Below are 13,988 nucleotides of genomic sequence, written 5' to 3' on the forward strand. Positions count from 1 at the left end.
ATTGCATAAAAGAATTGTGCCGTAAGATAGAAATACCTCATATAAACGTTTTTTAAAAGCTTACTTTCCTTCCTATAATCTTCTGATCTTTGTAGTATATCACAAAGTAATATGTAAGATTTCAAAGAATAGTCAAGGTCTGTGGCATACACAAATAGGTGATGACGTTAAAAATTCAAAGAGAAATAAGCTTTTTGCAAAGACAGTAAGAGCCTGGTACTTAAATAGTAATAATGTCTGGCTCAAAGTAGGTAGTCTACATGTTAGTGCTCTCTGAGACACCATCCATTACCGTGGTTATCATGTAATCACACAGACTAAACTACCCACATCAACTGAACTATAATGGCCTAATGCCTCTAAATAAAGCGTGTTCCCTCCCAACACAGTAACCAGCCTTATAGCACAAAGTTCCAAGTCCAGGCAAATTCCTCAGTCCTGGGCAAAACAGGATGTTGGTCACCCTCCCTCCTATTTCCTTTCTCAACAACCAACAGAGACAGAGAAACAGTAAACTTGAAGATGTATTCATTATGGTTCAAATCATCCTCTTCACGTTCAGCAAGAAGTTTTCTGCCCAATGGTGCTCATTTTACAGATGTAGGTGTTTTCCTCTCAAGCAAGAGCAATGACCTACAACTGAAATTTAACTTCAACAGGGCAGAATAAAATGAGGATTTACCAAAATATTTAGTTTGACATTTATGAAACATCCCTCAGAAGTTATCATTCAAACTGACATATTAGTCAGTTGTGAGAGTTTAAGTTACTAGATATAATCAATCAAATGAAAGGAGCTGTTTTCTTATTCCTGTATAATTAAGGAAAAAGTATAAATTAACATTTCAATAAGTATATCAGTGAGTTAAATTTTGTCTAATCTAACCTCATCTTAAGAAACTAAAATATCATACACTGATCAGTTTCTTTTAAAGAAAATAAAAATCTTTTATGTTTTCTCAGGAAATTGCCTCTAGCAGAAGCATGAGATAATTGGTCTGGTTTAGATGATGATTTCATCCATACCATGTCATAATTCATGTAGTATCAAGTTACATCCTAATTTCTACAGCCTTTTCATGTATTCCATCATTTTCTCAGGCATTTTTAACACTGACACTACTTTTCACTAACGCCATTCTCTAGGGTTAGAATACGAATCACTTAGAGCGAAATACTTTCTAAAACTCAGAATCCTTTGACCTGAGATTTTCACTAAGAATGATTCAACAAACACATATTTTTCAAGAAAGAAAGTTTTAAAGAAATCCAGCTTGAACCCAATGACTATCCTTAAAACTTTTATCGGCTACTTTAAACTAAATATGCCAACACATCCTTACTGATAAACACATCATAATCAAACCACTCTGCTTTTGGAAAGAAACATACACAGAAGCAGAAAATAAGTGCCTGGAAAAAGCCACTGTAGCAGAACACGTTTCTCATACACATTCTTTTTTAATTAATTGAAAAATGTCACTTCAAATTTTACATATGATATGCAAAAGTAGAATTAAAAAAAATCAAAGAATGTATTCATAATTATCGATAATTTTAATACCACACAGCAGGAATCAGTGAGCTATCACTTAAGAATCTTTGTATACTCATTTTTCGTAGAAGACTGGCAATACCTGTTTTTAATCCCCCAAGGCATCTACAATGTAATTAATGCACAAATAATCAATCTTGTTCATTAGTGCGGACAATTTTAATTCAACAACACAGTTCACTGGCATATCTATTTTAGACACAGGCTGTTCAGAATAACTGGTCTCACATGTTCCATTTGTACAAGTAGCCATGGCAACCAATACAGTTAGATCCAACAATTCTAGAAGAAAAGTTACACAGGACTTTATCACTATCACCATTATCATCATCACCACTACTATTATTTGCCCTGAGGTGATCTGAATACATGCAGAAAACTATTACTTAAAAATACTTACTTTCAGCATTGGACAAAGTGCAGGGATTGCAGTCAACCAAAGCTAACTGAAAATGCTGCAAGAAGAGAGTGAGAAAATCAGTGCACTAAATTCAGTCATGTAAATGTGTCTTAATTTTCAGGTAGGTAAAGTCTAACATAATCATGAAACTATGCTATGCAAATAAAACATACTAGACAACCAACTAGAATTACTTTGTACATTTATTGCTGATAACAGGCTGTTGGGTTACTTTCTTGAGACAGTTGAGAATGGAGAATTAACTTTATCAAGTCATCCTATGTATAATTTTGTTTATATGAAAAAAGCTTTAGAAAAAGTCTTCAAGTAAATAGTATCAGTTACAGAGCGGTTTAAATAGTTTAATCATTATTTTAAAAACTGAAAGTAAAAGTTCAGTGGTATTTACGTCAGAATACCACTGCTTATCTCAAAATGAGACATGAACTTCAGAAACAAACAAAATACTATGACAATAAAGGGTAAAACTATCTGCCCTTACTGATTCTTCAATAATCATTGTATTTGGTATCTTTTTTTTCCCTTTTTTTTTTAAAGATTTTATTTATTTGAGAGCGAGAGAGAGGGAGAGAACAAGCAGTGGGAGGGAGAAGGAAAAGCAGACACCCCGCTGAGCAGGGCTCCATCCCAGGACGCTAAGATCATGACCTGAGCCTAAGGCAGACGCCTAACCGGTGGTTAAGCTTAACCAACTAAGCTACCCATGCAACCCTGTACTTAGTACCTTTTAAAACTATTTGAAATACTAACAAGAATACATTAAATCACCTGTGTTGAAGTTCATCTATGAAATACAATTATCTTTTTAGAATGCATGCACTATTATTTGTGTAGGCAATATTAAACCACTAACAGTTTACAATATTCATGTATAATAACATCATATCAGCCTACCCAAAAAATACATGTTAAAATTCAATGGATAACATTAATTTCTAAGAACACAAATCATGATCAAGAACACTGAGCAGCATTTGACATCTACTTTACCAACCTTAAACCTGGTATATAAACTAAGAAAAAAAAAAAAAAAAACAAGTACTAGAGTGTAGTATACACTCTAAGGTATAAGATCCTTAGGGTAAAAAAGGTATAAAATCCCTAGGATAAAAAAGTAAATCTGAGCTCTTCTAAAAAATACCTCCAAAAATGTATATTCAAATTTTCTGAGTCCCTACAAGATTTTAGCATTAAAAGTAATCAACAGCGTTAAGTATAAACCCATTTTTAAAGATTGACCACAATAAGCTTGTTCCTATCCACAATCCAAATATCTAAATAGTTGTATTTTTTATAAGTACTGAACAAACTGAAAATTGACATGCGTAATGACAACTTCCAGATATAAACTCAAAAAGACTTTATCAAGAGAAATAATCATTAGCAAGCTTTCAGTACTATTACCTCAACAAAGAATGAACAGAACTGCACTTGGTCAACTAGAACCCTCAATAACAAAAGTAAACGAATGTCAGCTACCCAGTGTCACAGTGAAAGAAAGATTAGAAGGCATCATTTAGTATGAACACAGTAGCTATCATATTCCTTCACAGATGTCTGTTATGCGCAAGCATAATGAGGCTACACTACATTTGCGGTGCTCTTTAAAATTTAAGGGCTGTAATATTCTGAATGGGCAAACCACTAACAAAATGACTATGAACCTTAAATATGCAATATTTAATCCATTCAACAAATGTTTGTCAAGTATCTATACTGCCTCAGGACAATACAGGCTCTAGGAATACAATGGTCAACGAAACAAAAGTGAAAGTTATTTGTCATGGTTGACTAAGTGGAAAAAAAACCCCAACGTCTGAACACTTTAAGAACTGCTTTTATTAAAAATAAAACAAAGAACTGCCTATAATTATTCTCCCTTGGCCTACTAAGCAGACTGTATAAACGCCAAACATCCCTTTGGTGTGCTACCACAGCAATAGAAACGAGAGTATTTTAAAGAGTATTTGTATACCTGAATCTAACTTATTAACACTGTATGTCAACTATACCTCACTAAAGAAAATAAAAAGTGAGCACTATGAAAGCAAAGCTCGCTTCATAACCAATTGTCTTCCCCTGGACAAAAAGAGCAGCACAGTAGCCACACATTCAGACTGCACCACTTTTCTGAGTCTCATCTATCCTGTCCACATACACAGAGAAGACAAGACAGACTTTTCCTAACTGAGCCATCAAAGGATACAAACTGACCTGCAAAGAAAGTCTTCAAGACAGCAGTATTTTAGTTTTACTGTTACAACATCTCTCAAAGAGCAGAGAGATGCATAATTTGAATTGCCTAGACTACATTTCATCTATCAATATGCAAGCGTCCTGCAATGAAACCTGGCAGAAGCAATTCTGGACCACGTCTTATATAAGTATTAATCAATCTCAAAAGCACCAATGAAGCCATTGATGTATCATTTCAAATCCACCACATCATGAAATATTAAACATTTCCAAACAGCGACAATATAAAAAATTACCCTGCAACAGAGTATATATTCAAAAACATACATGTGAGAATGAAGGAATTTATAGAATAATTATTAAGTATAAGAAACTAAGAAAAGCCACATAAAACTACCCCATAAAAAGAAAAACAATGATACACTTTCCAGTAAACTGACAAGATATGAGGGACTGGGGTGGGGACGACATGACCTCAGAGTTTCATTTCCCAGCTGCAAACAGATGTACCTATTAACATATAAGCCAGCAGAAATGAATATCAATTATAATAATCAGCCCCGAGATCTGAAAATACCATGGTAAAATATCTAGGACCTATCCCTGCAACCAAGAGAAGCAGCTAAGAAACATTTGCACCTCACATAGAAATACTGCAGTACTGAAACCGACTGTTGCTGTGTGAAATAGTTACCATGCGGTAGAGGCTTCTGCAGTTCAAAGACTACATACAAACCTCAAGGCAGAAAGCATTCTACAGAAAATTAATTTCCAAGCAAGATTTACCTAATACATTTTTTTTAATGTTATGGTGATTTTGTTTTTACAGAGCACTTCTGGTCCAATATAACAAAAAGAATCTATTCATAACAATTTCTGTTGACATCTTTATTACCAAATCACCTTTTGTTTTAAAACCTTTTGACTTCTTCAGTATTTCAAAATAACTTCATAGCATTTTGCTTTATACAGACTAAGGAACTTGATTTCTAACTAGAGGAGAATCTATAGTCATGTAAGTAACATGTAACTCAGGTTTCAAGACTTTATTTCTCTTTCAATTGTTTTAGTTCTAGCTGTATAGTCCGTGATTATCTCACGAATCTTTTCAATTGTAGACCTCTTCAACTATATTCCCAATCCTGAAGATAAGCAGTGATATAACTTTTTTGGTAATTAACAAATTATTTGTGTGTATATAAGTTATTAAAATTTAGAGCAATGTTTGGATTCCAGATCCAATCTTGGATGTTCTGACTCAGTGGGTTGGGCCTGACACCCTGTAAACCAGAAAAAAAGCCTCTACCCTCTACAAGTTATTCCAATGCACAATCAGGGTTAAATGCCACTATTTTAGTTTTTAAATTGTGTACTGGCCCCAAAAAACTTTACTTCAGACTATGCAGACAAGGTGTGTGTAGTCGATACTGTTGTCTCTATTCAGTTAGTGTAGACAACGCCTTCTAGGAATAAAACGTTCGCAACACCAGGTACTCTGCTATTGCTATGCATCTACAGAACTAAATGCACAGCTCGCTGAAATGAATGTTCTATTAGAAGTTTAAAACACAATTCCATAACAGAATCCAAAAGATGGAGATGAGAAACAAAAGAAAAGAGGTACTTCAGGCTGAGGAAAAAACTTATTTTTACAAAGCCCTTACGAAAGAGAACTGGTTTTATGGGCCATTTTAAGTGAGAAGAGGCAAGATATGCTGGGTACTCTTGAAAATCAAGTCATTTTTTCTTTTTCATCGTTACAGACTGCCACAATTCTAAAACTATGAATTAAAACCAACAACTTCATTCCTAAACCTAATAGTCTATGATAAATGGATGAGACTAGGGAAAGGTCCTGGGCTGTGATGGTACTTTAGGGCTTTGATATCCGAAAATGAGATACAGAACTGAAAGTGGAAAGTTCTGGTACGGCTTATGAGTCACACTGCTGGGTAAGCTGATCTGATTAAGGTTCTTTCAAAGCCCTCAAACTCAAGTTCTTCTGATTCTCTGTAATACAAGGTTATTACAACTGTTTTGAGGAGAAACTCTACTGCACACCAGTAACTAATAGCTAGCTAATGGATCCTGGCACTCTTCACTCAAAAAAGAAGTTTCCAATCTGGTGTCCTCCAAAAGTATCCTTAACAAAAAAGTAAAAGAAAAGACACTGTATACTGAAGATGTTCAAAATCTTACTTCTTTTCACAGCCCTTCTTTATAGCTCCAAACTTCTGCCTGTCTATACCGACATCTAATATCCCTTGAGTACTTCCAAGTCAATATACTCCCAAAGGACCCACTGCCACTCAGAGCCTTTCCACTTCCCAATCCCAAAACCTGTTGCTACTTTATCACCTACTTTAGTTAAAAGAAGAATGAATTAAGCCAATAAATGAAGAATCTATTTCCAATTAACTCTGTAAGATCTATAGAATGTGTTACCTCTCATCCATCCATCCACTGAGAACCCATTTGTCCCATGGATCTTGCTCATCTTTTTTCCTGTAACAGTGTCTTACCTAGTCTCTCAACTCATTTCTATCGTAATTTACAAAAGTACAGGTATACAACTGACTAGAAATTTTAAAACACTGGTTCTAGTATGCGTCTCATCTGTGTATACAAAGGATCAGAATACGGAATGACTTCTTTCCCAAATTCTTTAAATCTAGTAGTGTACAATTTGTTTTCACATCAAAATTGAGGCTGATATTTACAACAGTAACAAATACAAGGCAAACATGATACATATTTTATAAAGGGGATAAAATGTTGTTTTGGAACATAACCTCTTTTTTTAATGTGGCATTAGACACACTGAATGTTTCATAAAGTTGCATTTGAAGACCAAATATTTACAACATAAATTTACTTGGTTATGGGTAAACACCAAAAAAAAATATGTTTTGATTAGAAATGATTTCTTGTAGTTAAAATGTATTTGAGGAGAAAACTGAACTGGGAAACCTGGACTCAGCCTAACTCTTCCAAATCAGAGAATGGTGACTGCACATCTATGAGCAGTCATGTCCTTTCCAAACATACATTTTCAAGGAGGAACTGAAGTACTTCTGCTGTTTATACTACTTCACGCTTAAAGGTATGTATGTAATAGAACCCAGGGCAGAAATAAGTATCAAATGGAAAAACAAAACTGGTCAGGCAGAGTGAAGTGGAGAAAGCATTATGCAGTGGCTAGATAAACCAATTAGGAGATCATCTCATAAAAGAGAATAATATCTAGGAAAGATTAAAAGGTAAAGTACAAGTTGAAGAGTAGAGGGAAAAGGAATGAGCAGAGCAATGATTTTTGCCCACAAATAAGTAAAAATGGACAGAAGACAAAGTAAACAGTAATGACCATCCTTTGCCAAAAGGAGCAGTGATATTTCATTCAGGTAAAGCTGAGTTCTACTGCCGATGTGAGAATTAGGGAGATGTTTAAAGGCACAAACGTGCAACTCGTAGATAGCTAAGTCCCAGAGAGCTAATGCACAGCACAGAGACTACAGTCAATAATACTGTATTTTAAACTTCAAAGCTGCTAAGAAACTAGATCTTCATTGTTCTTATCACAAAAAAAACTAATAATAATAATTACTTTGTGATGAGACAGAGGTGCCAGCTAACGCTACAGTGGTAATCACACTGCAATATATAAATTATCAAATCAACATGTTGGACACTTAGGACTTACACAATGTTATATGTCAATTTTATCTAAATAAAATAACTTCTAAAGAATTCAAATTTTCAAAATGCCAGCTGGGAGAGTTAAGCTATTGAGCACCATGAAGTATTAAACAGGGCAGGGGCAGGCATGGAGAAGTAACAGCAACTTTCATGATCTTCAGACAACTGAACTAATAAAAATACGCTGTTAAAACTTCAACGAAGAAATATTACAAGTATCTTAGAAACTTAAGGCACAGTTAAAACTAATTAAATAGCTAGCATTCAAATTCTCAGCAAGTATTTTTATAATGCATAGAGTTCACAGTATCTTAATTAAATGAAATGATTCATGTATTCTACATTAAAAAATAAAGTAATAAATGACAGGAGGCATTTTCACAGATTCCAAAAGTGGTTTCTAAAAGGAAATCTATGTCCTCGTGCCTTATTCCTTTTGCCTTAATATCTTGGCATAAAAAAAAAAATGACAATAAAAGTCCCAAGTCTATAAAGGGTCTAAGATCAAATCAGAAACCTGGAAATGAAGTAGTTCCTGGAGAAGAGTAAGGTAAAAAGAAAGTGGAAATGCTATTTCACTCAGTCGTTTCATGTCGCCTTTAAAAGTAGAAGGGAGACAAGCTGAATGAACTGGTGAACAGGAACATGTGGAGAAAACAAATGCACTGGCAGTTTGTCTAGAAAAAAAATTCTGTTAAAGGTGATAAATAAAGCCAGCCACTCCAGCACCACTCCCATCTTTCCAGCCCATCCTATGAGAGGCATTTATCATTTTATAGCCCCTTCCATTTATCTATTCAAGAAACACTAAGCACTTGGTACAATACCAAACTAACATCCAAGTCTCATTTGAGTTCAATCCATTTCCTTTGCATTGTCTTTGCAATTCTCATCTTCCTAACTCTTTCATTATTAACCCTTCAAATCCGCACTTACCATCTTTAAATATCAAATTATGAAGAAACTTATATTGGTATCCAGCCAATTACCCACAGATCCCACTAAAAAGCCACACTCTTTACCTTTAAAATCCAAATAAATTCCAATGTTGACAAAGTCTAGGGAAACTTAAATATGTAAATATTAGGGGAATTTCTACATAATCTTCATTAAATTAAATAAATGCACTGGCATTAACTGACTGAAGAATATGGGTGTTACTGCATCTTATTTTGCATTTCCTTCCTTCACATGAAGGAAATAATTAAGGGTCTACTAGAATGTGAAAATTAGAGGCATTATATAAAACTATTTGTCAAAATTAGTGTACTTTTATTGAAGTAATGATCATACACTGCCTCAAATATATAATATAAGCAATTATCATTAACACCATTAAAAAGTAATGAAATAAAATTCTGAATTAATTATATGGTGTTAAAGAGGCAACCAAACCCACCTAGGGGGGATATTATCTAAAGCAGGGAAGAAAAGCAACAAATACCATGTAGAAATGTCACCCTGGAATGGACTCTGGTTCAGATAATATTAAACTAGTTAATAAATTAAGAATTGATACCCCCACCACTCACTAAACACATGAAATCTTTATTGGCCAATTTAAAGGAAAAGTAAAACCTATCATTGAAAAGTAAGCTGGGCATTAACTTCACATTTCTGAGGATGGGCAGAGTAGCAAAAATACAAGTATTTAATTCTAGGATGGGGAAAATGGATTTCAAGAACAGTATCTACACTGGTCCCAAACTGAGGAGTTATAGATATAGTAGACAAACTGAAAACTAAAAAAGGGGGCTGAAAAAACTTGTCAGATACTTTCATATATCTCTATGTATATATGTATATATATGTGCATGTATGTATATGTACGTACGTATATAAATTTAATCTTTACAATCGTGTAGAGTGGGAACAGTTACTCCAGTACTACAGACACAAAGAGGATCATAAGAGTTAAGCATCTTGCCCAAGGTCACACAATTTGTCATATGGCAAATTTTGAAACCAAATGTGCTTGCTCTGAGGTGTTTACATAGTACCAAAACAGAATGAATCTGTTCCAGAGATCCATTTTGGTAAAAAAATTATTACCAGGGATACAAATAAAAAAGGAGGCCCTGGAATCCATTTCATGTGTAGGTGAAAATAAGAAATCTATTATGAAAATAAACTGAATTTTATCGTCGAAAACCTGTATATGCTATATCCCTCTTCAAGCGTAGGGAAAGAAAATGAGGTGGAAAAGACCTGAACTATATAATGGACAGACTGCCCACACCACCCCACACCAAAATAATCTTTTTACCCACCCACCCCTCGCTCCTCCATTAAACAGAACAGTGTATTTAGGGAATTGAGCCCTGCTCCAAAACTGGGGCTAACTGGTCTAAGAGCAACCACATCTTTGATAAGGAATCAACTGAGAAGGGCCAGTGGCCCATTTCTTCGCATCTCATTGGCCAGAAAAGTATTCTCGAAGAGATCAACAGGGAATCAGGATCTTTCTCCTTTATGACGCATGATGATCAGATATTTACTGAGCACTTATCATACGCCAGCACTATACTAAGCACCTATACCACTACTCTAGAGTATCTTTCTAATATGAGACATGAAAAATTAATCATCTCACTTTGACTGTATCCTATGACTTTACTGAATTCATTTATTACTTCTAGTAGTTTTCTGGTGGGGTTTTTAGGGTTTTCTACATTTCACTTTGATTGCACCTGGCAGCCAGCCTTAAGAATAAGCCAATACAGAACAGAGAAGAAAATGAATCCTTGATGAAACCCTGGACCAGCTCAATCAACCAATCCTAAAGGCTATACTTGACATTATACAAGCTACTTTCAGCTTCAGTTGGGAGTTTCTGAAGTTTCTGGTTATCTATACCAATAAATGAGCTTCTAGGAAACAGCTTCAGTAGTGGAAAAGTCATCAGAGGTTCCACATCTATCCATATGGAACTAAAGTACTAGCCAGTCCACTTTAGGAAAATTGGAGGCCACCTAGGGGGAGAGGGACATATCACTCCTTCTGATTCCTACCTTCATTTGCATTAAATGCTAAGCACTTAAGAGTACTATGCTGAAATACCTCCTCCTTGACTAAAAATGAGGATGCCTAAAATTCTCCTTTTGAAAACAGACAGGGAACACTGGAGAGAGAAGCCTTTAAAAAAGCTGATGTCAAAATGAGATAAAAATCAAAGGCAACCTTCTCATTATGGGGAAGAGAAAGAGCAAGGACTCCTAAAATTCTTTTCTCTGTTCACACAAATGAAATAAACATCAGGATGATTATCAAGTATTTTAACAAGACGACTATACTTAACTTAAAACAATTTTGCCGAAATTGCTAGAACTTGAAGGTTAGCCTTTATGCCTGAACAAACAAAAGTTGTACACAGGAAGTCTCTCTTGAAACTGAATAAGCAGGAACACTTTCAATTCACCATGGAACACTGGCCAACACCGCTCCCTCGAGTAAAAAGGATTTTAAGTATTGCCACTTTCGTGGAAACAAGAGCTCTGCATCCACAGAATTATGTAAGACACTACTGTACTGATGTCCAGAGACAGCCGAATTCTATAATGGGACATTATCTGATTATTTTTTTCCACTCAAATATATTTCCTGAGCAACATTTACCAAGCTGCTATCAAAAACATGTCTGCCACATGTAACAGTTATATTGTGACAATATAAAATGATCAAATACGTTTATTTTGTATTATCAGACATTTTAAGAATCTTTGTTAGCTAATATATACTGTGAATGTCCAAGAGGAGGTTAAAATATCCAAGGTGGAATATCTGAACTTATTTTCCATTTCAAACCCACTCACATCCCATAGTATACAGTTGACTCTTAAACACAGGTTTGAACTCCATGGACCCACTTAATATACAGGGTTTTTTGCATAAATGTATTTTCTCTTCCTTATGATTTTCTTAATAACATTTCCTTCTCTCTAGGAAAAAACTTCATTGTAAGATTAGTAGTTACACTGTTGAGTCCTTACACACAGATTTTCAACTGGGGGGTGAGGTTGGTGCCCATCACCCCCACGTGTTCAAGGGTCAATTGTTTGAGAAGCGCTGTTCTGTATTTGAGGAAATCTGGCAATTTCCAGGTATCCTTTACTCACCACACTACCTAATTTTACCTCGGTGCCAATTCCTCAAACTGCACTTACCTTTGACAACTGTGTAATCGAAATACTTCACAATCTACTCGTTTTAGTGTTTTTGGTTGTATATCACTCTTTCATATCATCAGCATTGTTCTTATTTATAAACTCATGAAAGATAGAAACAGTAGTTGCATAATTGTCTACTTTAAAACTCTAGAACAATTACATACAGTTTTTAAAAAACCTTCAGTAGTACCTTATTAGTGAATTCAAATTACAACCTACTGTAAAGTCTCTTTATCATTCTTTATCTCCCTCCCTGCCCTTCAGGATCAAGATAATCTGCAAGGGAGATATTTAGAACATGGCAACCATTATACTTTTAAATTCACGAGAACTTAAACTTTTTCCTAGAACTTCTAATCCTTCAAAAAGCAATGCTTTTGTTGCGCAGGAAAGCAGTATTTTTATGAAAAGCCCAGTAAGTTCTAAAGTGATGGCATAGACAGCACAAGAAACTTAATTAAAAAATTGAGAAATATCAAATTTCCACAGTAAGTAAAATATTTAACCAACAACATATTATCTTTTCCTAACAATGTTTATATTCACAAACCAGCAATTCAAATGACTTGCAGAGAATACTTTTTTAATAATTTAGATATGAGATGTGCCCTGCTGGTAGAGGTCGACAGATCTCTAGCGAGACCCGTGCAAACAAACAGGCCAGGATGGGATCACAGACACAGTACCACTAAGCAAGCTGGACCTGACCTCTATGCTGGCCAATCACTTATAGTGGACGGATTTAGATGTCCAAACTGAGATTGAAACCTTCAACTTTTCCTGATGACAGACTTCACTTAAAACTAAAGAAAAGTTTAATGGTATCATCAGCTACCTATGTCTTAGGCATAACTACTTTGTACCCTGAAACCCAACCTTGGGTATCTTCCAATTCATAGCTGATAAACAGTTCTTTCACCTAAATTTTCAAATTTTCTTATGAAGTGCCAATATAAATTCCAACATTTCTCAATGCTCTAATATTTAACAACCCATCCCCCCCAAAAATGCACAAAATGAAACATTGTATCTTGGAAAAAACCCAATAACCTACCTTTAAACTAGACTCATAGTCTGTATTCACTTTGAACATAAGCCCAAGTCGTAAATGAATTTCCTTGGCTCGACAAAAGCTGGGATCAACATAAAGCACCTCCTGAAATGCTTTAATTGCCCTGAAAGAATATAGACATAAGATATCTTAACTTTTTAACACTTGCATGAATTTTTGCTTGGTAGCACAGTAAAACTTACTTCTGCTTTACGCAACACAGTTTTAAAGAAAATGTGTTTTACGTGAATGTATTATTAAAAAAAAAAAAGACTGGGAAGTGGCACCTGGGTCTTTTGTATAATTGAATGTGTATCACCTAATTTAATATAAAGGGAAAAGGAAAATCAGATGAATGTATAATCAATTATTCAAATAGTATTTTATGGCTTAATAAAATTCTCAGTTTAAATAACGGATTTCATTGTTTCTGGAATTTCCTAGGGGAAAGAAGGGTGGGGCAGATAGTTCTGTTTTTAAAGAGGAGAGATTAATCCTGTTTCTAGTCTATTCTGTAAGAATAAGTCTTCATTTAAAACTTTGTCATTCATATTTAGATTTACAATCCATATGTACCTTATTTTTTATATGGTGTGAGGTCAGAGTTCGTTTTTTCCATAGTCACTTTGTCCTAAACCAAATGTCCATATTTATGTAGATCTGTTTCTGGGTTCTCTATCATCTATCACTTTCCATTGATCTATCAGTCTATTTTTGCCCCAAATTCACAATTTAACTTTTATAAATGGTCTTGACTACCAGTAGAGCAAATACAAGCAGAAAGAGGGAACACTTTTCTCTGAATACATTTTTATACACCTTAATTTGATCACGTAACTATAATACCTACTAAAAAATAAGTTAAAATCATGACAAGGAAAAATGTCTACCTTGAATTTTGAC

At 34.7% G+C, this 13,988-nt stretch overlaps 1 protein-coding gene across 7 annotated transcripts in view; it reads right to left on the minus strand.

Annotated features, from left to right (window-relative positions):
• Nucleotides 1–13,988, minus strand: part of KDM6A (lysine demethylase 6A) — a 201,829-nt gene that overhangs the window by 82,884 nt on the left and 104,957 nt on the right. For all 7 annotated transcript variants that reach the window (XM_045812868.2, XM_087860317.1, XM_087860316.1 and 4 more), the window contains exons 6-7: nucleotides 13,089–13,209; nucleotides 1,956–2,010 (exon numbers count right to left, since the gene is read on the minus strand). In XM_045812868.2, the coding sequence (XP_045668824.2) occupies nucleotides 1,956–2,010; nucleotides 13,089–13,209 (176 nt within the window). The remainder of the gene's footprint in view (nucleotides 1–1,955; nucleotides 2,011–13,088; nucleotides 13,210–13,988) is intronic.

Source organism: Ursus americanus, chromosome X, assembly GCF_024610735.1.
Source record: "Ursus americanus isolate L20-20 chromosome X, mUrsAme1.1.p, whole genome shotgun sequence".
NCBI classification, from domain to species: Eukaryota; Metazoa; Chordata; class Mammalia; order Carnivora; family Ursidae; genus Ursus; species Ursus americanus.